Source organism: Bombyx mori, chromosome 23, assembly GCF_030269925.1.
Source record: "Bombyx mori chromosome 23, ASM3026992v2".
In the NCBI taxonomy this organism is placed as follows: Eukaryota; Metazoa; Arthropoda; class Insecta; order Lepidoptera; family Bombycidae; genus Bombyx; species Bombyx mori.
This window is the reverse complement of record NC_085129.1, coordinates 18,138,983-18,164,603: the sequence shown is the minus strand read 5'-3', so window position 1 is coordinate 18,164,603 and position 25,621 is coordinate 18,138,983. Positions and strand designations below refer to the sequence as shown.

Here is a 25,621-nt window from a genome sequence, read left to right as displayed (position 1 = left end):
CTATTGCCATTCCTGATTCTACGGACCGAATGGTAAACAGTCGACGTTGCCCTAAACACGTCATTTCGGATCCTCCCGATCTACTAACGGTGCTTTTATGTATCACAAGCAACGGTCACCGTCCTCGTCGAACCCGTCGCTTGCGACGAAGGGCTCGACGAGCGAATTAACCCACAGACACAGCCCACTGAGTTTCTCGCCGGACCTTCTCAGTGGGTCGATAAATATCATATCATACCCTACCATATCATATCATATTATTACGTGAGCTCACGGGGCTCAGCCTGACACACTTTGCTGCCTTATTTTTTTTCTGCCTATGGTGATAGCCTTGAGAGGCTATATCAGCTTCGCCCTAACATGTAGGTGAGCTCACGGGGCTCAAACCGGAGTGTTGCTAACTCTGGCCATAGCAAGAACAGTGCCTCGCAAAATCTACCACCGGATGGAAACCCGACCAATGCCAATCAATGATTACCGTCTCTTTCAGTTTCATGAAAGTAAGCGACTCCCGCGCCGCGGCCGCGGACGGAGCCCCCGGGCCGGACTCCACGTGGCGACAGGCGATCTACGAGAAGTCCATCACGCGAACCGACGCACAGGACGGTAATACAGTTATTGTCATATGAGCGAAAGAGACAAAACATTTTGGTGGTTAAAGGCCTATTTTTCATAGACATCTACAACGCAAATGCTGCCACCCACCTTGAAATATGAGTTCTAAGGTCTCAGTATAGTTACAATGGTTGCTCCACCCTTCAAATCGAAAAGCATTACTGCTTCAGGGCAGAAGTAGGCAGGGTGGTGGTACCTACCCGCGCGGACTCACAAAACGTCCTACCACCAGTAATTGTCATATGCTTAATGCAGCTATTTCTATACTCACCATGAGAACAATAGAATTAGTATCAGAGTTGTAACTTTTTCGAACATAAAAGATGCAGGGAAACATTTAGATTACATTTACGGACATAAAAAAATTTGTTTGTTAAAGTATGCGATGTAGCCCTTTACGGAATTGCATATTCAATTCTATAGGGCTTTATTTGCGGGTAGGCGACGCTGTGCCGTGTCCATTGCGGCCCCTTCGACCCGTCTCATCCGAGCTACACTAGTCGATGGGGATTGAGACAGTTGAGACTTGGACCTCACGCTGCGTCATGGGTCGCGTACGAAACACGAATTGCGATTACATTGCGCGTTCACGAAACGTTCCGAATTCATTGCGGGCTCCATTTTTGGACGTCTACTGCTGCTCACGAATTACGTAGATTTGTTGCTCCCAGGTCAAGCCTCAACGTCATCAGGTGGCTCCAAGGAGAAACGCAAGCGGTCCCGTCAGGAGCTGAGGCGGCTCTGGGAGATGGCGATCGATCAGACAATACTGCTGGTTAGGATGGAGAAAGAGAACAAAAGATTAAAAGGTACGTAAAGATGTTGGTCAGGCTTATAGACTATATGAGATTTATGAGACCTTAGAACTTATACCTCAGGGTGGGTGGAGCATTTGCGTTGTAGATGTCTATGGACTCCAGTAACCACTTAACATCAGGTGGGCTGTGAGTTTGTTCACCCATCTAAGCAATAAAAATAAAAGATGTGTGGTGTCGTGGAACACCGAATAGGAACGAAAATTATATAATTAAATAATAAAAAAAATTATAAAAACATTAATTTTAAGTTCTATTCGAGGTATAAAGAAAATTACTATTGATTTTTTTATTGATAAAAATAAATAAAAACTACTTTACAAAGTTATCAATCTTTAATTTAATTTCCAATGATTTATAAAAAATATATAATAATAATAATATATAAAGAAACAGCTATTTATATGAATATTAATAATAATAATAACCGTGATCACGTAGACTATACATTAGACACTGTATAGCCATCATACTAAGACTGTACGTAAATAATAAAAATCTTACGTTACGGACGTTTTTTCCCGGTTAGGTTACCCCTCCGCATCGTTTCGACCTCCTTTTTCTTCTTCTAATGCCTCTTCAATCCTGAAGGTTGGCCGTTAGCTTCCTGTATTCATTTCTATCAGCAGCCAGCCGGAACAGCTGTTCGACGGAGGCAATACCGGTCCATTCCCGGATATCTCGGAGCCATGACTTCTTCGCCCAGCACGTCTCTTTCCGTCCGCTTTGCCCATCATTATCAACTGCAGCAGCATGTATCTATCGTTCCTGAGCACGTGGCCGAGATATTCTATCTTGCGTTTTTTCCGACCGCTGGTTATTGATGTGAAACATCTATAGCCGCACGTAAAACCGATTTCTGGTGTGGCTGGATGCGCAATCGACTGTGCGATTCTCTCCCACTCGATCCGACGTTGACTCTATCTCTCTCGCTACACTGAGCTCGGATACCTATAGTGTATACTCCGTAGTGTATACAGTGTTGTTTACTACAGTACACATAACCTGTGTTTTACTTGAAAACAAATTATTTTTTCGTAATATTTTATTTTATCATTATAACAAATTTAGTTCCTATCACAATCTGTTCTTTTCTGCATATTACTTTTACAAAATAATGTCGATTTTTCACATCTGCCAGGCGCCCGTGACGGCTCACATTTTTTTATTATTAAACAGTAAATTGTTTTAGAGAGCGAGGAGTCGTCTGCCGTCCGTCGGATGAAGCTGGAGTACAGCGAGCTGGGCGCGTGCGAGCCCGGCGCCGCGCTCACGTGGGACCTGCTGCTGGGCGGGGGGCAGCGCGCCGCCGCCGCCGACAGACACATGCTCGCGCAGGCCGTCATGCAGGGTACGCCTCCCACTGCCACCGCTCCTACTCCTACTCCAACTGCTGTAACTATACTTGAGACCTTAGAACTTATATCTCAAGGTGGGTAAACTTATATCTCATTTACGTTGTGGATGTCTACGGGTTCCGGTAACCACTTAACACCAGGATGTGAGCTCGTCCACCCATATAAGCAATAAAAAAAAACCTGGTCAGGTCCTCGCGGCCTCAAGGATAAGACGTCCGGTGCGTTCGTATCGAGCGATGCGCCTATGCTGGTGTTCGAATCCTGCTGACAGCTACCAAAGGACAATGCCCAAAAGTGGGCCAACTTTATGTCAAAACTATTTGTACTTGAAAAACTATGCCTTATTTTTGCACGTTGTTTAGTTTATGTATCAACAATTCTTTCGCCCTGGCATTGTTTTACAAAAAAATAAATTTCTTATTTGATAACATCCCAAAACTGAATGCCATAGTTTTTAAATTCGCCAATAGGCAATAGGATTTAGCCCATAGTAAACCTATATGCTGCCAAACGAAAGAGTTGTCTGTGACTTGAACAACAGCTTTGGTAGGCAGCGGCTTGGCTCTGCCCCTGGCATTGCTGAAGTCCATGGGCGACGGTAACCACTCACCATCAGGTGGGCCGTATGCCCGTCTGCCTACAAAGGCAATAAAAAAAAAAAAAAAAAAAAAAAAAAAAAAAAAAAAAAAAAAAAAAAAAAAAAAAAAAAAAAAATAGCTAATAGTTGTAATTCACTGACTTTTTAGTTTATTTTTGTTCAATTCAATATTTATATATTGTAATAATAATTATTACTTAAAACCATGAATTATTTAATATTTTTAGATATTATTGATTCCATTAGTAAACCATGTTCCATAGTACTGTTCGTTTCTCAAATAAATAAATAAAACGTTTATTTGTGCAGGCGTACCCCGAGTGTCTCGCGGCGCCATCTGGTACTTCCTGGCGGAGCAGGCCTGCCTCAGGGCTCCGCCCCCGGACACCAGACACTGCCCCTTCTACCACACTCCCTACACCACTCTACTGTCGGGTCTCACGAAACACCAGCACGCTATCTTAATTGACTTAGGTGAGTGACGAGTCGGTCTAAGCCTTAACGAGTTAGCCAGTCCACGAGAGTCCGTCTAAGAGATGATACGAGCTTCCAGCAAGAGGAGTGCTTCGCAGAATCTAACACCGGATCGGAAACGCGACCCACAGGAGATCCCAGAGATAATACACACATAAATTAGTTATAGAAAAGCAACTCAAGCACTCATAAAAAAAAATTACGGGCGTCGGCCACTAGATGGCTTCACTTCGATTAGTTTCTCATTGCTCCTGTAGATGGCAGTAACATATTACCTATCTTATATTTAATTTTTAGTGAAGGGCTTAGTAAATTTTCAGAAACCACAAACTGATAAAATTTAATCAATTTGTCTTATAACAAATTAAGACTTGTATGGTTTATTATTTTTAATTTTCTGTGTTTTGCTATACAATAATTAAATGCTTTATCTTTAACAACATATAAGTTTAGGGGCATCCGCTACCAGATGTCGCTAGTTTCCATACAAAAAAAATATTTGTCTTAAAATACCGCAGTTTCAGGGTCCTGGGAGATCCGGTGAGGAACTCAGTGTTTTATGTCTGTGATTTAAGTTACACATCCAACTCTTCTTGTACTCTGGAGATGTGTAGTCATCATAGTCCTTGGATATAACAAACGTGAACGCACTAAACCACCACAAGATTTGACGTCGTGGTCTAGCGGTCCTAAGAGCTGCATCAATTAAAACGACATTCAACCTTATTTCTTGTGCAACAGGTCGCACATTCCCCAAGCACTCGTATTTCGCATCAGCCCTCGGTCCCGGCCAGCTGGCTCTCTACAACATTCTGAAGGCGTACTCCTTGCTCGATCCTGATGTGGGCTACTGTCAGGGTCTGAGCTTTGTCGCCGGCGTGTTGCTGCTCCACGTGAGTACAGTCCCCGACCTTAATCACTGCACATCGACATTTGAGGGTAGATAGTTGCACGAGCACACCAAAGGAGATCCGGATCCTCTTTCAAATGCGTCGATAATCCTCAATGCTGACGTAATAACCACTAATAAATACAGGGCTGCTAATGTCCCGTGCAACCGAGATAACGATGCACGAAACCGAAATTAGCCGAATTAGTCATCCCGAAGGGCGAAGTGGAGTAATTATCGGCAGGCACTGTATCGTTCATACATTAACTTACACTTAAATTCGTAACACGCCTCGTATGGCTCTTATATACAAAATATTTTATTCTACTAAAAAAAAATCATATTAATTGTCTGTTTGTAATATTGAAATAACCGCTTTTTATTACATGCATATGAATATATATGTATACGGTACATATACCAAAATATGATTTTTTACAATTTTTGTGTCTGTCTGTTTGCTCCGGCTAATCTCTGGAACGGTTGGACCGATTTTGACGAGACTTTCACTGATAGGTAGCTGATGATATAAGGAGTAACTTACTTTTTTTAGATTAGCTTCGTCCCGGGGGTCACCCGCGGTACGACAATAACCGCGGGTAACATCGCGGGACTCAGCTATCAATAATAAAGTTTAATGTTTCCGAAGCGAAGCGAGGGCAGGTCGCTAGTAATATAATAAAATAGTTATTAGCTAATCGTCACTAGTTCGTAAACATTTACAAGTTTATGTAACGAGAATTTATGTTCAAGAGTGCCTATGGCGGCGGCAGCCAGATGTGTGCTCACAAGTGCTCTCTGGCGCAACCGCTAGAAATGTGTTCATGATAACCTACGGCCGCCGCGACTAGAAGAGTGCTCACGAGTGCTCACAGTCGCAGCCGCTAAGGTTGTGTTCACGAGTGCTCACTGGCGTATCCGCTAGATGTGTGTTCACGATAAGCCTCGTCGACGCGACTGGAAGTGTGCTCACGAGTGCTCACACTCGCAGTCGCTCTATTTACAACCGCCGCACCATACTTCGCTAAGCTCCGTCGCCCTCTCCCTCGCAGATGGAGGAGGCGGAGGCGTTCGTTCTGCTGAGACATCTAATGTTCAGGAGAGGACTGAGACTGCAATACCTGCCCGACATGAGTGCACTCCAAGTACAGGTCAGACACACAAACTTTACTCAGACAGCGGCCCCACCATGTTCCTGACGTTGCTGATGCCCATGAGCTTACTTACTGGTGGTAGGACCTCTTGTGAGTCCGCGCGGGTAGGTACCACCACCCCGCCTATTTCTGCCGTGAAGCAGTAATGCGTTTCGGTTTGAAGGGTGGGGCAGCCGTTGTAACTATACTGGGACCTTAGAACTTATATTTCAAGGTGGGTGGCGGTATTTGCGTTGTAGATGTCTATGGGCTCCGGTAACCTCTTAACACCAAGTGGGCTGTGAGCTCGTCCACCCATCTAAGCAATAATTTTTTTTGTCAATGTTTAACAAATGAAGAGACAGAACGTTCTCGATATCGTAAAAGTTAACTCAAATCTGTATGCAGTTGTAACTGCGCCGGGGCGCAGTGAGCACACAGAATAGTTATTTTGTTTTTTGCGTAGGATGAAGCCCATGGACATCAAAATGTGAACGCAGCCACCTGCCTTCAGACATGAGGTCGGACTCACAATTGCATTAAGACCGCACTACGCACTGTTACCTATTATCCGGGGAATCACTGACTCGCATCATGACACCCATTGGATAAGAACCGAGGATCGCCTACCCGCAAAATCAAATTAATTCGAAATATTTTTTTAACACAGGATCTTTTATTTCTGTCTATCCATATTATAGTTATACCAACTGTCTAGACTTCTAAAAGACCATGAACCAGAACTTCACGCGAAGTTAGAAGATCTGGACATCTCGCCAGCGCTGTACGCGGCACCGTGGATGTTGACGCTGTTCACGAGTCAGTTCCCGCTTGGGCTGGTCGTTAGGGTCTTTGGTGAGTATGAACCACACCACAAACAGACACAGATCCGACCTACATCTAGCCTCTAGTCCTATACTACACTACTATAGACACAGTCCTCTGCAGCTCTGTACTGATCCCGAGCTCTTCTCGTACACAAACAGACACAGATCCGACCTACATCTAGCCTCTAGTCCTATACTACACTACTATAGACACAGTCCTCTGCAGCTCTGTACTGATCCCGAGCTCTTCTCGTACACAAACAGATACAGATCCGACCTACATCTAGCCTCTAGTCCTATACTACACTACTATAGACACAGTCCTCTGCAGCTCTGTACTGATCCCGAGCTCTTCTCGTACACAAACAGACACAGATCCGACCTACATCTAGCCTCTAGTCCTATACTACACTACTATAGACACAGTCCTCTGCAGCTCTGTACTGATCCCGAGCTCTTCTCGTACACAAACAGACACAGATCCGACCTACATCTAGCCTCTAGTCCTATACTACACTACTATAGACACAGTCCTCTGCAGCTCTGTACTGATCCCGAGCTCTTCTCGTACACAAACAGATACAGATCCGACCTACATCTAGCCTCTAGTCCTATACTACACTACTATAGACACAGTCCTCTGCAGCTCTGTACTGATCCCGAGCTCTTCTCGTACACAAACAGACACAGATCCGACCTACATCTAGCCTCTAGTCCTATACTACACTACTATAGACACAGTCCTCTGCAGCTCTGTACTGATCCCGAGCTCTTCTCGTACACAAACAGATACAGATCCGACCTACATCTAGCCTCTAGTCCTATACTACACTACTATAGACACAGTCCTCTGCAGCTCTGTACTGATCCCGAGCTCTTCTCGTACACAAACAGACACAGATCCGACCTACATCTAGCCTCTAGTCCTATACTACACTACTATAGACACAGTCCTCTGCAGCTCTGTACTGATCCCGAGCTCTTCTCGTACACAAACAGACACAGATCCGACCTACATCTAGCCTCTAGTCCTATACTACACTACTATAGACACAGTCCTCTGCAGCTCTGTACTGATCCCGAGCTCTTCTCGTACACAAACAGATACAGATCCGACCTACATCTAGCCTCTAGTCCTATACTACACTACTATAGACACAGTCCTCTGCAGCTCTGTACTGATCCCGAGATCTTCTCGTACACAAACAGATACAGATCCGACCTACATCTAGCCTCTAGTCCTATACTACACTACTATAGACACAGTCCTCTGCAGCTCTGTACTGATCCCGAGCTCTTCTCGTACACAAACAGACACAGATCCGACCTACATCTAGCCTCTAGTCCTATACTAAACTATAAAATTTTCCATCTCTTTCTTTCAGATCTGATATTCCTGGACTCTCTAAACATAGTATTCGCTGTGTCTCTTTCTCTCCTCTCGGTTCATAAAGTCGGTTTGATGTTGTGTCAGAGTTGCGAAGAGGCCGCCGAGTATTTGAAACATAAATTACCGGACATAGACAAACCGATGTACGAGAAAGTAATGAAAAAGGTATGCCTTTAAATAAAACTTAATAATATATTTATATGATTTTGATGCACGCAATGTAACACGTCTAAAAATCAGATCAATGACCTCTTGTAACGAGTACTTGTTTGACTGAACTTTCACTGAGGGTATAAATAGAAAAAAACTGTACTACTTTAAGACAAATATTTTTTGTATGGAAACTTGCGACATCTTGTAGCGGGTGCCCCTAAACTTATATGTTGTTAAAATTAAGGCACTTAATTATTGTATAATTAAACATAGAAAATAAAAATTAAAATAAATGATACAAGTCTTTATTTGTTATAGACAAATTGATTAAATTTTATCAATTTCAAATTTTTTTTACAAAATGCCTCATTATAATAAAATATAGGATAGATAATATGTTACTGCCATCTACAGGAGCAATGAGAAACTAATCGAAGCGAAGCCATCTAGTGGCCGACGCCCGTAAACATTTTTGTTGAGTGCTCGAGTTGCTTATCTATAACTAATTTGTGTGTTTTTTTTTATTGCCCTTGTAGACGAGACGAGCATACGGCTCACCTGATGGTGAGTTGTTACCGTCGCCCATGGACCTCAGCAATGCCAGGGGCAGAGCCAAGCCGCTGCCTATGGTCCTGACATCCCGCAGGCTTCAGTTACTTATGCTAGAAAGGAGATTTCAATACGTCATTTTTATATATGCATAGGTCCTCTCGATGGACATAAGCCGCGAGCTGAGCGAGTACGCCGTGGAGTACTCCGTGCTCCGAGAGGAGATGCCGCGGCTGGCGACCCTCACGCAGCAGAACCGGAAGCTCACGGAGGAGAACAGACGAATGAGCGAGCAGCTGGACGTGAGCGCACCGATAATTCTTTCAGATGAGACACCCCCCCCACCACGGCTGCCCCACCCTTCGAACTGGAACGCGTTACTGCTTCACCGTAGTTACCGTCGCCTATGGACTTCAGCAATGCCGGGAGCAGAGCCAAGCCGCTGCCTACCTACCTCTCTTTTGAATATTTTTTTAAGAGGAATGATTGTGGTACCGGTTCTTATGTTCAGCTTGTCTTACTAAATGTGCTTGGACGAACCGGCTATTAGGGACATTTTAAGCAATGAATCTAGGTGTAGGGCGTATGGATCGTAAATGGCAAGTGGTTGTCCTCGCTCGTGAACGTAAGCAAAGTTAATGCTAAAGACTGCTCAAAGTTGGTTTGAAGAAGGACATGTCATAGCGCTCGGGAAACCTTGTGGAGGGGAGCTATGTCCAGATCTCAAGGTCTCCAGAGCAAAGCAAGGTTCTAGGGAAGATGATGATGACGATGAGACTATGTCCTAAACAATTTCTCAGGGAATCTTCCGAAGTCGACGTGGCCTAAAGAATAAGACGTCCAGTGCATTCGTATCTAGCGATGCGCCGGTGTTCGAATCCCACGGCGGGTACCAATTTTTCTAACGAAATACGTACTTAACAAATGTTCATGCTTGACTTCCGCGGTGAAGGAAACACATCGTGTAATAAAAATCAAAGCTGCGAAATTATAATTTGCGTAATTACTGGAGGTATGACCTCTTGTGAGTCCGCGCGGGTAGGTACCACCACTCTGCCTATTTCTGCCGTGAAGCAGTAATGCGTTTCGGTTTGAAGGGTGGGGCAGCCGTAGTAACTATACTTAAGACCTTAGAACTTATATCTCAAGGTGGGTGGCGCATTTACGTTGTAGATGTCTATGGGCTCCAGTAACCACTTAACACTAGGTGGGCTGTGAGTTCGCCCAACCATCAAAGCAATACAAAAAAAAATATTAAAAATTTCCAGTCAGCAATGGAGGCAATAGAAAACTATCAAAAGAGCCAAGCCCGTCTCGAAGCCGCCAACAAGAGCATCGAGCAACAACTGACGCTGCTGAGTCGGTACGTGAGCGCCCACCAGCGCGCCGACCTGCCCCAGGAAATCAAGAGGATCGTCCAGAGCCACAGCAAGAGGCTGTCCTTCGGCTCGAAGATGTTCTCGTCGAGGACCGCAGAGGAAGATGAGAGGAGAACTCACAAAGGCATCAGCACCCCGAATCTCTTTGCGAAGACGAACAAAGAAGACGTCGCCGAGAAATATTCGCCTGAAAACGACAGAAGAAGGTTCACAATGAAAAAATCCCTTTCAGTGCATTCTGGTCTCACGAAAAACCCTCTCAAAGCCTTAGATGAGAGAAGCGAGAATGAAAGGAACGGTAATGACGAAGGTCTATCGTGTGCGCTTAAAGAGTTGAATGGGAAGGTGTCTGGTGGTTTAGCGGCTCGCTCGGACCGACATCCGCAGCCAAGCTCGGAGCTGCCCAGCCAGGGGGAAACCAGAAGCGGCTCATACATCGACGACCTGCTATTGTTCCAGAGCAGAAAGTGCATGTCGTTGAATTTGAGTCCTAACATAGAGAAGTCCGGTAGCAAATCGATTGACAGCGGCTTCGCGACGCCCCTGAGCCCGGACCGGAACAGCGGGCCCGTGTCGCACCCGCTGAGCGATTGTGACGTTGAAATAAAATTCGACGGTCACTCGACCAAGCTGAAACAGATACGGCCCCTCCGACAGACGGACAAAAGTTAGTCATCGGTTATATGCAGCTTTGTGAACGCGACAACCCTAGAAGGGGCTGTGACAACCCTACAAGTGGCTGTGACAACCCTACAAGGGGCTGTGACAACCCTAGCCGGAGATAGATTTGTATCTGCATAAACTGTTTCTGCATAAACTGTTTCTTCACACTTTGTCGGCCTTTTAATTTTATTTAGATCAATTATATATTAAAAAAAAAAACCTCTATTAGTCAGATATAAAAAAATACATAATATATAAGAATATAAATACAATTTGAGTGTTCTCTTTCATCTGTATGAAAGGTTCAGTCATATATCGTCGACTTTATATGTATATGACTTCAAGAATTATCGTTTTAAATGTGTTTAAAGCAATTATTATTGTAGAAAAACATTTGAAGGCATGCCGTCACACATGCTACCCCTTACAAGGGACAGCCTTATGTAGATTGAGACGACCTCATAAAAAAAAAATACATTGCACAAGAATCTTTGCCTTCTCACTCGCTTCTATAGTAAATAAGGGAGACAAAAAAATAATTGTTTATTTAATTTTATTATAAATTATTCAAATCACGTTCAATTCTGTTAAATTTAAGTGTAAAACTGATGCCGAGAGACTAAAGTATTCTTCGTTGAATGTGCGCCATAGATTAAATAAATTATTGAAAAAGAAAAAATCAAGTAAGTAGTTTTATTTCTGGTTTTCTTTAATGTCAAATGAAAATGACAGATTTTTTGGCCGCAACGCGTCTCGAATATATTAAGTGTATAATCTATGGCAACGCGCATAAACCTAACGGGCGATGAGTTGGGTGAATTGTTGTACTACTTAGTAATTTTTTATTTATTTTAAAATTTTAGCATCTTCGCATATTTTTCACTTTAGGTAGATTAAATCGAGAGGTGAAAGGTTTACGCGAGATTTTTGCAACATTACAGAACAGCCATTTAAAGTTTAAAATTTGCAAAATACATCATGACAAAAAGACTTCTTCAGTTATTTGAATGGGGTAAAGCTAATTGAAGTTCAATTAAAAATATCGAATTATTGATACCAAATAAAACGGATCTTTGATTACAAAGATAAATGTCGCTTATACCAAATAGCCTTTCAGTCCTGTTTCAAACTATTTGCATACCGAGCGACTATTTGGCGGGAAGGCGAGATGAGAAGTTCGTTTAGTGTTTCTTCAGGCTTAAACGTGTCTTATTAACTGTTTATCATCAGTGCTAAAAAGTGGAAAATTAAACGAAACCTCTGAACGTGTCTTGGATTCTTTCAAAAAGTCCACTGAAAATTCTCAGCGAAGATGAAGTGACAATTTACTTCCGTAGCTTACAATATCGGCATATCAAGTCGCATTCGGGTGTCATCGGGCGCGATCGGAATTCCCGAACGCGCAGGCGTCATCTGACGTCATTTAACAAGATTCGTGCGGATTTATGTATAATATAAATCGTAAATATTAATATAACTATAGTAGAATTATTTTGTCCGTGCAGTTTGGGTCATAAAAAATCGGAGCGGTGAAGCGAGTATTTGGTTCTCTCTTCCACTCACGAGCCTTATGGACGGGCATAGTGATGCGCATTATTGTTGTCGATAAGCGCTATCGATAGTGTATTTAGTTTTGTCATTTTGTGGGTTAGTGATAAAAATGAAAGAAAAAAATCACTAATCGAACACTTACACTACATATCGCCGCAGCAAGTTAACGAGAACGGCAGAAATTTATACTTTGTAACCTTTCGGGATTTATTTTTATTTCAGTGAAAAATTTTAGCACATTGTTGACAACAACACGTGCAAATATTATTTTGAATAAATTCTGCCGTTTTGATACAAAACAAACACATTCAGAGAACGAATGCATAAAAACATTTCTCTTCGACATAATGTACTATAATTTGCAGGTAAGTACAAATGACTTATAACATAACAATGTCTCACCACCCTTCGTATACCCCCGCCGCCGTGTACCTGCCTTCGATGACTCATTTGTTTTTATCGATAATGACGTTGCGCCCGCGCAACATGCTCACCGCCCTAGCCGGCCTGTGTTTTATGACCCAAACTGCACGGACAAAATAATTCTACTATAGTATCGTCTAGTGCCTAGCGTCGTTTTCTTCTATTTTGTTAATATTATAATATTGTACACATCCAAAATATTATTTACGAAGGGCGAAAAGTAAATAACAAACCACACTTCGCATGCAGATCATCGGATATAGGCGTACGAGTATGAACGCGATTTTATCGTATACCGTCTTTATTCGGGTAGATTTAGCGAAGCACTGCTCTTGCTAGGGCCAGTATTAACAACTACCCACAGGTTCAGCCTCATGAAATTTCCTACCAAACCTGAAGTGAAGCTAGAATATGCCCTCGCGGCTACCTGTGATTTCGTAAGGAAAAATAGTCTTATACCAGGGTACTAAGAATCGTGATCTACTGGTAGCCCTTTACTAGCCAGCACTAGTAAGTACAAAAATCCCGCGCATTTCTGATTTCCGGTTGTAAAATATGTAGGTCGGAGAGACCGCATTATAAAGACCATCGTCAGACATCACACGGGCGAATAGGGTGATCGAGTTGAGAGAAATATTGAGTGCCCAAAACACGTTTGTTGTCTTAGAACAATTTAAAAATCATCTCTTGGCGTTACAGCCTGGCCACGGGGATCGGCGGTGCGAACAGCGAAGCGGTGGGCGAGGCGACCATTCGCGCAGCACCGTTTGCAGGCCACGGGTACTCACGTTCGCCGCCGCGACTAGTAAGGAAGTCCGACATCGAAATGTCTATATCGAAATTATCTCGATATTGCTTACAAATTAATAGTTTTTTGGTTCAGGACCTATTATTTGGAAAAGATTGTGAAGTACATGATTTGAATAAGAATCGGAGTATACCTATAGATGGAGAATTCCACAAGAAGTACGAGAAATACTTTGGGTGGCTAGACTTCCAAATAGCTGGTCTAGCTAGTATTTCAGCTATATATTTTTTTTATTGCTTAGATGGGTGGATGAGCTCACAGTCCACCTTGTGTTAAGTGGTTACTGAAGCCCATAGACATCCACAACGTAAATGCGCCACCCACCTTGAGATATAAGTTCTAAGGTCTCAAGTATAGTTACAATGGCTGCCCCACCCTTCAAACCGAAACGCATTACTACTTCACGGCAGAAACAGGCAGGGTGGTGGTACCCACCCGCGCGGACTCACAAGAGGTCCTACCCCCAGTAATTACGCAAATTATAATTTTGAGGGTTTCATTTTTATTACACGATGTTATTCCTTCACCGTGGAAATCAATCGTGAACATTAAAATTTGTTGAGTACGTATTTCATTACAAAAATTGGTACCCGCCTGATATTCGACTACCGGTGCATCGCTCAACACCGGACGTCTTATCCGTTCGGCCACGACGAGTTTAAAAGTATAAAAAAAAAAAATTAATAAAAAATATAAAATATAAAAATTTCGGCGTTCATTTTTCGCGGCGAAAACAACTAAACTCATTTAATCACTGCACTATTCGCCGCGACTACCGCTCGACTCCGTGGCTTGCGCCGTCCTTATGCATGCATTTGTTTTGCTCGCCCGCCGCATCGTAAGTCGCCCGCGCGATTCGCTCGGTACATTTCGCCGGTCGCTTCGCCGGTCGCCGGTGCGCGTGGCTTGTTAGGTACATTTCTATGCTCTTATTTTAGTCGCTAGACGCTTCGCCGTTCGCACCGCGCGAATATTCGTATCGGCGAATGTCCCGTGGCCAGGCTGTTAGCAAACGAAAACGAATGCCAGTTCTTAGGACGGAGGCACCGCTCTTCAAGACGGCTGGTTGGTAAGTGAATTAGCGTCTATGCGCGCCTCCATCGGCTATACTCTGCCGTAGCACGAAGTTAGCCGAGCTCCGACGACATTACGGTCGTGCTGTCACCTCCCGGGAATCGTGCTGCGCTTCGTTTTGCCACCAAACTAATGACCGTCTCCAACATGGATAATAACTTTGACCTTGTCTGTCAACGTGGATTCGCGATTAGGTTCCGGTAACAAAACAAATCTGTGTGTTTTTTCACAGTTAATTATTGATTATGCTCACAGAGGACCGGTTACGGTAAAAACTAAAAAGTCACCACAAATCACTTGTTGGTACCACCAATTTGGCGGTGATCGTTCAAAAACATTTAAAATTGATTGTTTCATTATAAAGCCGCTAGTTACGCAACCGCGTCGTTTCTTAATTAAATCATCACATTTGTTTAATGCGTAATGAGATATTATTTATATATTTTATTTATCAGGCACGCAATACACATCACAAGCTAAAAATATACATAAAAAACACAAGTAAAAAGAAACAAAATCTGGCTTGCAACATAATGAATAGAAAAAGTGATGGAAGAAATACCTATACGTACACACAAGTGAATAATTAAACTCTAAAAATCCATAGCCAAACTTGGATTGCTTTTTTAGAGCCCAAGGTCAAAATAGTCATCTTCTCATCTTCTTCTAACATTCAATAACTAAATTAGATTTATTTGTAGACGAGATTATCAATCGTCAATGTTTTAACCGCAGCAAAATTCCGTCCGAATAAATTTTACAAGGATTACGAAGAACATTTGCGTTTTTAGTAGGTAACGACATTCCAAGTTTTATGACGTGACTTATTTCCCATATCGAATAGTGAATTCGGAGATTTCGTTCGAGCGGAAATGGAACGTAAAAAAAACAATGACGCGGAGAAAGATGAAGAAACTTAATATTATTACTAGAGGTCCCGCAGTAGTCGAAATTCGACTATAATTAATTGGAATTGGAAGTTTGTACACTATTATTATTGTATTTTATACTTCTATAATCACAAATTTCGCCAAGACTAAACTATAAAAAATATTAACAAAGACAAACAATATTTAAGCTATTCTCAATTTGACGCCAAGAACAAAAGTTTGACAATAAATAGTATGCATGCGTGTGTGCGTCAAATACATGGTATGTAGTGTGTGTAATGTTTTCTTTATTGATTTAATTTATCTTTTATGCATTATTTAAAAAAAATATTAGCATTGTGTACTTCTTCTCTATATTCTCTATAAGTGTGGAAATTTTCATACTCCTCCGTCCGCGCAATTTTCGTAAAAAGGGATACAAAGTTTTTGCTTCACGAATTAATATATAGATAAAACCTAACCTAAAAAATTCTCGGTATATTCATGTCTTATATCAATTTTGCCCAGTGTTACATCAGAAGGAGTCTAAGCGGTTTAAGCTCGAGCCATGAAATGTGCTAACACACATAAAAAGTTACGTAAAATACCATTGTACCACTTTCACTCTTGATATTAAAATATTCAGTATAAACTATAATTCAATTTCGTTCAATTCATTTATTATCAGATAACAATAATCCAACAATTCGCACACACATTTAAATCAAAATTAAAGTAAACAAAATATGTTATTACTTAATGTTAAAAATTTGAAATATAGAATTACTAACGTAGCTTACCTATCCTTCAGGTTAATATAATTAAATAGGTATGTAGTATTATGATAACTTTAATAAGTATATATGTACATCTTACAACAAAGGACCTGGAATTGAAAATATTAAGATCTTTAAAACACGCTTCGTTTGTTCCGTGCGTAGGCAGGTAGGTACCTACCTAATTCAAATTAAAATGTTAATGTTACAATAAAAGTACACTGTAAAGAAATCTATTCGTACCTATTCACTTTTAATCTTCGATCAGCAGTTACTATTGCTGATCGAAGCCTTTAATAACAAAAATACATAATAGTTAAAGGAGGAAATATTTTTTTAATTACATACTTCACCCAAAAACCACTTCGTAGGTACATTGTAAACTGTGATTGGTATAGCCGCTTACACTATTCGAATAAATGATTTGAGATTGTGTCCGCTGACATTCAGTTGAGTTTTTCATTTCTAAAACATTGAAAAATATTCACGTTTCATAAGAACTCTGTACTTATTAAAATAATAAATATAACCTTCACGCAAACTACAGTAACAACACTTTAAATTATCAATAAAACTTGAACATAAAATTCCTTAAAAAAACATCTTGTGATTTCGTGACGCGACGCCCAGAACAAATACGAAACTAATTCGTACTGAGTTTTGATGCAACGAGTTTTATCGCAATCAATGCAAAAACACACAAACCAGTTGTGTTTGTAACGTGGCTCCGTTGACACGTTTGGTAAATTTCAAAGCATAGGCATAAGTTTTTTTTTTTAATTTATCGCACACAGTGAACGATATGTTGGCGGTAACTTTTAATTTTTTATTATTATCCGGCGTTGGCTGTCTACGCCTTGAGCAAGTATTAATTTTTAGTCGTCACAACTTAAGAGTTCCACTATCAAAACATATAGATGAATACACGAACAAAATATTTCCGAAATGGTCCCAAGAGCCGGGCATGCTGACGGAAAAAGGAGCCTTATTGGAAGGTCATATGAGCGAATATCTAACGAAATGGATGAGAGAGAATCAACTTTTACCCGGAACGTGTCCCGACAAAGAAACCGTTTTGATTTATGCGAATAATAAGAGACGAACCATAGCTACTGCGAAGGCATTTGTCGATGCCGCATTCCCTGACTGCAATGTAATCGTGAAGCATAAAAAGGATTTTGATATACATGACATCATCTTCAATTCTGCTATTCATAACACCACCGAAGCCTACAAACAAAAAGTACTCGAAGAAATCGAGGAAATGCTCGCCAATTGTAAACTAACAGATGCCTACGAAGAATTAGACAAGATTATCGACATAAAAACCTCTAAAATATGCGAAACTCAAGGATTCTGCGATTTGGTCCACGACAAGAATATTGTAATTTATCACGTTGGCGAAGAACTAGAGCTGAACGGTCCTCTGAGAATAGGGAATTCCGTAGTTGATAATTTCATAATGAGTTACTACGAAGGACGTCCGTTGAAAGAAGTTGCGTGGGGAGAAGTGACTAGTCCCGAGCAATGGGAAGTCCTAACTAAAATAGCGGTTAAGGATCAACAAATGCGATTTAATATTCCTTCAGCTGTCAAGGATACCGCCCGACCTACGATCAGATATATGAGGTCTATATTCTCGAACGAAAATCTTAAATTTGCTCTGCTCGTGGGCCACGACACGAATTTCAACATATTAACCAACGCTTTAGGCTTCAATCCGTTTGTGCTAATAGAGCAGTACGAGCCGTTCCCGGTAGGCGGGAAGATTATATTTCAAAAATGGAAGGACGTGGCCGGTGATTATTATTTGAAAGTAGAATACGTTTATCAGTCTTGGAATCAAATAAGAGATGGCGTTAAAATCAACTTTAAAAACCCGCCATTACGAGAAACACTGGAGCTCAAAGAATGTGCGATCGATAAAAATGATCTCTGTCCGTGGGATGATTTCTTAAAATTTTTGAATAAGTATTAAAATTTCATTAATTTCATAATGTGTATGTGTACAAAACGAAATAAACACTGTTTTGTGTGAATTATGCATATTATTTCTACACTGCAGTACCTATTCGATACCTTCGCTTCGGATATTGAAAGAATATAGCAGGGGGTGAAGTTCTCATTCAAAGGCGAAATACATTCAACTAGCGTCATCTTACTCCTGCTGGCCCGTCAATTTTGAGACTTTTTGGCACTAATAATCTATTAAACTCATCATAGATCACTCAGACATGAGTTGTGACTCAATAAAAAATATTAGTATTGGTAGAAGTTGGAACTATTTTGGAAACAAAAAACAATTTGTTACAAACACGAACCGGTATTATCAACAATTTTTATTTTTAATAATTTTTTTAAGGGAATTTATGACCTGGTAACTGAGACCTTTAAGTCATATCTTATTTTAATTTATATTCATATTTTTATGAAAAATTATATTATGGAGTGAAATGTAATGAAGATGATTAATTTGCGACATTTTATAAAAATAAGAATATAAATTAAAATAAGACACGACTTAAAGATCTTAGTTATCGGGTCATAAAATCCTTTAAAAAAATAATAATGGCGTAACGTTTTTAAATTTTTAAATCGATTTTGATTCTTTCTGGATTTATGAGCTACTTTGTTTTTTATTATTAATTTGTACGAACTTTTAGCCTTGTGCAAATATTAGACAATTTGGCAGTGAAAAACTCATTCTTGAATTCTCCTTGAATTTAATCTGGCTCCAAAATATATAATTTTTCGTTAAAGGCTCGTAAGTATTTACTTTTTAATACGCTTTTATTAGCTTTAGACGTATGTATGTAATGGAATCTTTGAACATGATTTTGAACTCCTTCAAAACGCCGGATTAACTCAAAATTTGGTATACTTAATAAGGACCGACGACAATCGAAGATCGAAAACGAAATGCTATTTGGATGCTTCGATAGCGGTGACCTTGCAATATTTTCGCTATATATAATTTGCTAACAGAAATACTATTAATTCATTTGTATGCACTAGCACCAAAATTTTTTTTTTATTGCTTAGATGGATGGACGAGCTCACAGCCCACCTGATGTTAAGTGGTTACTGGAGCCCATAGACATCTAAAACGTTAATGCGCCACCCACCTCGAGATATAAGTTCTAAGGTCTCAGTATAGTTACAACGGCTACCCCACCCTTCGAACCGAAACGCATTACTGCTTCACGGCGGAAATAGGCGGGATGGTGGTACCTACCCGTGCCTACCACCAGTATAGTGGCCCTATTCCTGCTGCCAAGCTATCATATTATGTTCAGATTCGATCGAGACAGTCGTTAGAATTATAACTCGTACTATCATACCTCACATAGTTGTCGCAAGTGGGTGGCGGCATTTATGTTTTGCCACGCAGCGTATCTACTTATTATCAAGTGGGGCGTGAATTCGTTTTTCCAATCTATATATATATATATATATATATATATATATATATATATATATATATATATATATATATATAAATGAATTGCTGTTTGTTAGTCTCGCTAAAACTAGAGAACGGCTGGACCGATTTGGCTAATTTTGGTCTTGAATTATTTGTGGAAGTCCAGAGAAGGTTTAAAAGTAGATAAATATGATAATGCTCGGAATTAAATAAAAATAACAATTTTGTTTTTACTTTGATGTGTCCCCTGTCGGACGGATTTCTTTTGTTTGCTTTATGTTTATTTTATAAAAAAGTTTAGATCTTTTATTTATCGATTAAGGCACTACGCAGTCTGCCGGGTCAGCTAGTGATCAATAAAGACTAAGTAGCTACTAAAAACTTATGTCATCTAAACTTTACGTATTTGAAGGTCCCTTCCATAAACATCCACCAATTTTGTCAGTAGAACAAATTGAGAGATATAATAAATATTGAAAATAACGTTTTCATTGATTAGATATTCGTAATATATTGTGTATTGTAAATAAAATCTTAATAAATGGATATCTGTACTCAGGAAAACAGAGTATAATACCTACATTTATAGTAACATTCCGCTTTGCAGCAGACATTTTGAGAAGTAGGTACCTTATACTATCACCAAATATGTTTACTAAAATTCAGTTCCAAAATTATTTCTTGGTAAATCGATATACATAGTATTGTGCCTTATATCTATGTAGTAAAACAGTGTATTTGTCATTATTTTCTGTTAAATAAGTTAATTAAATTTATGTAGTATTGTTAATTTAATTAAAAAAATAAATAAAGGGTTTGGGATTAATATCCTATAGCTTTTCATTTAATTACTTTTTACTTTTCATTTAATAATTGTTATTATTGCTACGCGCTGGGGTTCGGGATTAATAAAATTCTACCGAATTACAAGTTAACACTGTATTTATCACTTAGAACACTTCACAAACACTTTAAAAGTCTCAATTCGCTTCTTCCGCTTCGCTTCAGGTGATCCGTTCGCTGTTTCGCTTCGAGTAGTTCCGATTACAAACTGACTGTGTGCCATCTCTGCAACGCTTTTATAGCCAATACCACATCTCTAGAATTATCGAGAATATTCCACAAAAGTCGAGTATTGTGTGTTTCCGCTATCTGACAATAGATGGCGTTGTACTTCTCGAGCGTTCTAGATGCTACCAGAGCCTTCTATATTCGTTCGGCTATTCGGCGATAGATGGCGATTTAAGTTAAAGCTTGTTATAAGTTATATAATAATATACAGTGTAAGTAAATAGATTAGTGTAAATGTACATAATTAACATTGAAAATATTATACTTATTATAACAAAATTAATTTTTTTGCTTGTAAATATTTCAGGCTAAAATCGTACAGCTCCCGTCGAAATTGATAGGTTACAGTTGTTGAATGAAACAGTGCCGCCTTCAAGTATGAATAATATGGAAAAAATTGAAAGGGTATCAAACAAAGATAGGTACCAGAACTATATTTTGTAACAAATGACTGATACTGAACACAAAATTATTCATCTATGCCAAAAAATAAACTACGAATGAATGTATAACACGATGAAGCGTAAATAATGCTAACAAAACATTTTAAATTTTTTTTTTTTAAATCAGTTTCGATTTTTTTCCGTTCCATAATCAAAGGTGTCATTAGTACCTACTATCGTCTGTCTTCGTTTTCGGAAGTGGTCTCCTAACACCCAGTATATGTAGAAACCTGTTTTTATTTTATTGATATGTTATTAAACCTAATAAAAGTCTTGAATACACGTTCTGCTGTATTTCGATTCACGCCCCAATATTATCTATAACTAGGTATAATGCTATTTTAAAATTCATGAAATGTACGACGAAGCAAAGTTAGTGATTACAGATGTAATGTTTTCGTACAAGGTTGTGACCCGTTACCATGAACTATAGGCAAGAACTATTATCATTATGAAACAAATTTATTAAATCCAATTCAAGTTGTCTGCTATTTTTGTAATGGAAAGCTGACATGTTTATGTTTCGTTTGAATGACTTAAATTTAAAAATATATCTCTATTCTTATGCCTGTGAGATTAAATGATTTGATTATGTAAAGTTAAATCAGTGTCGATTTAATGTTAATTAGTAGTGTAGTAGGAATAATTTAAAGAACTTATTATTGTTCGAAATTTTACATAATTGTAATAAGCAAAAAAACCTGAACAAAAAAATGTTAAAAAAACATTGTTGTGATTTCATCACGCGACTCTCATAACAAATACGAAACTAATTCGTACTGATTTTGATGAGACGAATATTATCTCCATAAATGTAAAAATATTCAATCCAGTTGTGTTTGTAACGTGGCTCCGTTGATACGTTTGGCAAATGTCAAAGCACAGGCATAAGTTTTTTTTTAATTCAACGCGCACTGTGAACGATATGATCGCAGTAACTTTTTATTTTTTATTAATATCCGGCGTTGGCTGTCTGCGCCTCGAGCAAGTCTTAATTTTTAGTCGTCACAACATAAGGGCTCCAATAACAAAAGACACAGAAGAATACACAAACAAAATATTTCCGAAATGGTCTTTGGAGCCGGCCCTGCTGACGGAAAAGGGGGCCTTATTGGAAGGCTACATGGGCGAATATCTAACGAAATGGATGACAGAGAATCAACTCTTACCCGGAACGTGTCCCGACAAAGAAACCGTTTTGATTTATGCGAATAACAAGAGACGAACCATAGCTACTGCGAAGGCGTTTGTCGATGCCGCATTCCCTGACTGCAATGTAAACGTGAAGTATGAAAAGGATTTTGATATACATGACATCACTTTTAATTATGCTATTCATAACACCACCGAAGCCTACAAACAAAAAGTACTCGAAGAAATCGAGGAAATGCTCGCCAATTGTAAACTAACAGATGCCTACGAAGAATTAGACAAGATTATCGACATAAAAACCTCTAAAATATGCGAAACTAAAGGATTCTGCGATTTGGTCCACGACAAGAATATTGTAATTTATCACGCTGGCGACAAACTGAAGTTGAACGGACCTCTGACAATAGGAAATGAAGTAGTTGATAATTTTATAATGAGTTACTACGAAGGACGTCCTCTGGAAGAAGTTGCGTGGGGAGAAATCACTAGTCCCGAGCAATGGAAAGTTCTAACTAAAATAACGGCTATGGATCAAAAAATACGGTTTAATATTCCCTCATCTGTCAAGGATACTGCCCGACCTACGATCAGATATATGAGGTCTATATTCACAAATGAAAATATTAAACTTGCTTTGCTCGTGGGCCACGATGCGAATTTGAACTTAATAACCAACGCTTTAGGCTTCAATCCGTTTGTGTTACCTGAGCAGTACGAGCCGTACCCGGTAGGCGGGAAGATTATATTTCAAAAATGGAAAGACGCGGCCGGTGATTATTATTTGAAAGTAGAATACGTTTATCTGTCATGGAATCAATTAAGAGATGGCGTTAAAATTAACATTCAAAGCCCGCCATTACGAGTTACATTGGGAATCAAAGACTGCGCGATCGATAAAAATGGTTTATGTCCGTGGGATGATTTCATAAAATTAATAAATAAGTATTAAATTTTCGTTAATTTCATAATTAATGTGTATGTGTATAAAACAAAATAAACACAATTTTAAGTAAATTATGCATATTGTTCTTGTTCTACTGCAATATATTTTCGAATTCGGAAATTCAAAGAATATAGCAGGGGGTGAAGTTCTCATTCAAAGGCGAAATACATTCAACTATATAGCGTCATCTTACTCTTACGGGTCATCTTACTCCGGGTCAATTTTTAAACTTTTTGGCACTAATCTTAATATATAAAAATGAATTGCTTTAGTCTTAGTTAGTCTCGCTAAAACTAGAGAACGGCTGGACCGATTTGGCTAATTTTGGTCTTGAATTATTTGTGGAAGTCCAGAGAAGGTTTAAAAGTAGATAAATATGATAATGCTCGGAATTAAATAAAAATAACAATTTTGTTTTTACTTTGATGTGTCCCCTGTCGGACGGATTTCTTTTGTTTGCTTTATGTTTATTTTATAAAAAAGTTTAGATCTTTTATTTATCGATTAAGGCACTACGCAGTCTGCCGGGTCAGCTAGTGATCAATAAAGACTAAGTAGCTACTAAAAACTTATGTCATCTAAACTTTACGTATTTGAAGGTCCCTTCCATAAACATCCACCAATTTTGTCAGTAGAACAAATTGAGAGATATAATAAATATTGAAAATAACGTTTTCATTGATTAGATATTCGTAATATATTGTGTATTGTAAATAAAATCTTAATAAATGGATATCTGTACTCAGGAAAACAGAGTATAATACCTACATTTATAGTAACATTCCGCTTTGCAGCAGACATTTTGAGAAGTAGGTACCTTATACTATCACCAAATATGTTTACTAAAATTCAGTTCCAAAATTATTTCTTGGTAAATCGATATACATAGTATTGTGCCTTATATCTATGTAGTAAAACAGTGTATTTGTCATTATTTTCTGTTAAATAAGTTAATTAAATTTATGTAGTATTGTTAATTTAATTAAAAAAATAAATAAAGGGTTTGGGATTAATATCCTATAGCTTTTCATTTAATTACTTTTTACTTTTCATTTAATAATTGTTATTATTGCTACGCGCTGGGGTTCGGGATTAATAAAATTCTACCGAATTACAAGTTAACACTGTATTTATCACTTAGAACACTTCACAAACACTTTAAAAGTCTCAATTCGCTTCTTCCGCTTCGCTTCAGGTGATCCGTTCGCTGTTTCGCTTCGAGTAGTTCCGATTACAAACTGACTGTGTGCCATCTCTGCAACGCTTTTATAGCCAATACCACATCTCTAGAATTATCGAGAATATTCCACAAAAGTCGAGTATTGTGTGTTTCCGCTATCTGACAATAGATGGCGTTGTACTTCTCGAGCGTTCTAGATGCTACCAGAGCCTTCTATATTCGTTCGGCTATTCGGCGATAGATGGCGATTTAAGTTAAAGCTTGTTATAAGTTATATAATAATATACAGTGTAAGTAAATAGATTAGTGTAAATGTACATAATTAACATTGAAAATATTATACTTATTATAACAAAATTAATTTTTTTGCTTGTAAATATTTCAGGCTAAAATCGTACAGCTCCCGTCGAAATTGATAGGTTACAGTTGTTGAATGAAACAGTGCCGCCTTCAAGTATGAATAATATGGAAAAAATTGAAAGGGTATCAAACAAAGATAGGTACCAGAACTATATTTTGTAACAAATGACTGATACTGAACACAAAATTATTCATCTATGCCAAAAAATAAACTACGAATGAATGTATAACACGATGAAGCGTAAATAATGCTAACAAAACATTTTAAATTTTTTTTTTTTAAATCAGTTTCGATTTTTTTCCGTTCCATAATCAAAGGTGTCATTAGTACCTACTATCGTCTGTCTTCGTTTTCGGAAGTGGTCTCCTAACACCCAGTATATGTAGAAACCTGTTTTTATTTTATTGATATGTTATTAAACCTAATAAAAGTCTTGAATACACGTTCTGCTGTATTTCGATTCACGCCCCAATATTATCTATAACTAGGTATAATGCTATTTTAAAATTCATGAAATGTACGACGAAGCAAAGTTAGTGATTACAGATGTAATGTTTTCGTACAAGGTTGTGACCCGTTACCATGAACTATAGGCAAGAACTATTATCATTATGAAACAAATTTATTAAATCCAATTCAAGTTGTCTGCTATTTTTGTAATGGAAAGCTGACATGTTTATGTTTCGTTTGAATGACTTAAATT

At 39.0% G+C, this 25,621-nt stretch overlaps 1 protein-coding gene across 6 annotated transcripts in view; it reads left to right on the top strand.

The window, feature by feature from the left end:
• Positions 1 to 11,526, top strand: part of LOC101741500 (TBC1 domain family member 4) — a 61,511-nt gene extending 49,985 nt beyond the window's left edge. For all 6 annotated transcript variants that reach the window (XM_038019270.2, XM_038019276.2, XM_038019274.2 and 3 more), the window contains 10 exons: positions 491 to 606; positions 1,287 to 1,424; positions 2,623 to 2,781; positions 3,696 to 3,860; positions 4,602 to 4,753; positions 5,802 to 5,900; positions 6,584 to 6,737; positions 8,095 to 8,264; positions 8,957 to 9,103; positions 10,070 to 11,526. In XM_038019270.2, the coding sequence (XP_037875198.1) occupies positions 491 to 606; positions 1,287 to 1,424; positions 2,623 to 2,781; positions 3,696 to 3,860; positions 4,602 to 4,753; positions 5,802 to 5,900; positions 6,584 to 6,737; positions 8,095 to 8,264; positions 8,957 to 9,103; positions 10,070 to 10,852 (2,083 nt within the window). In that variant the 3' untranslated portion in view covers positions 10,853 to 11,526. The remainder of the gene's footprint in view (positions 1 to 490; positions 607 to 1,286; positions 1,425 to 2,622; positions 2,782 to 3,695; positions 3,861 to 4,601; positions 4,754 to 5,801; positions 5,901 to 6,583; positions 6,738 to 8,094; positions 8,265 to 8,956; positions 9,104 to 10,069) is intronic.
• The last annotated feature ends 14,095 nt before the right edge of the window (positions 11,527 to 25,621 follow it).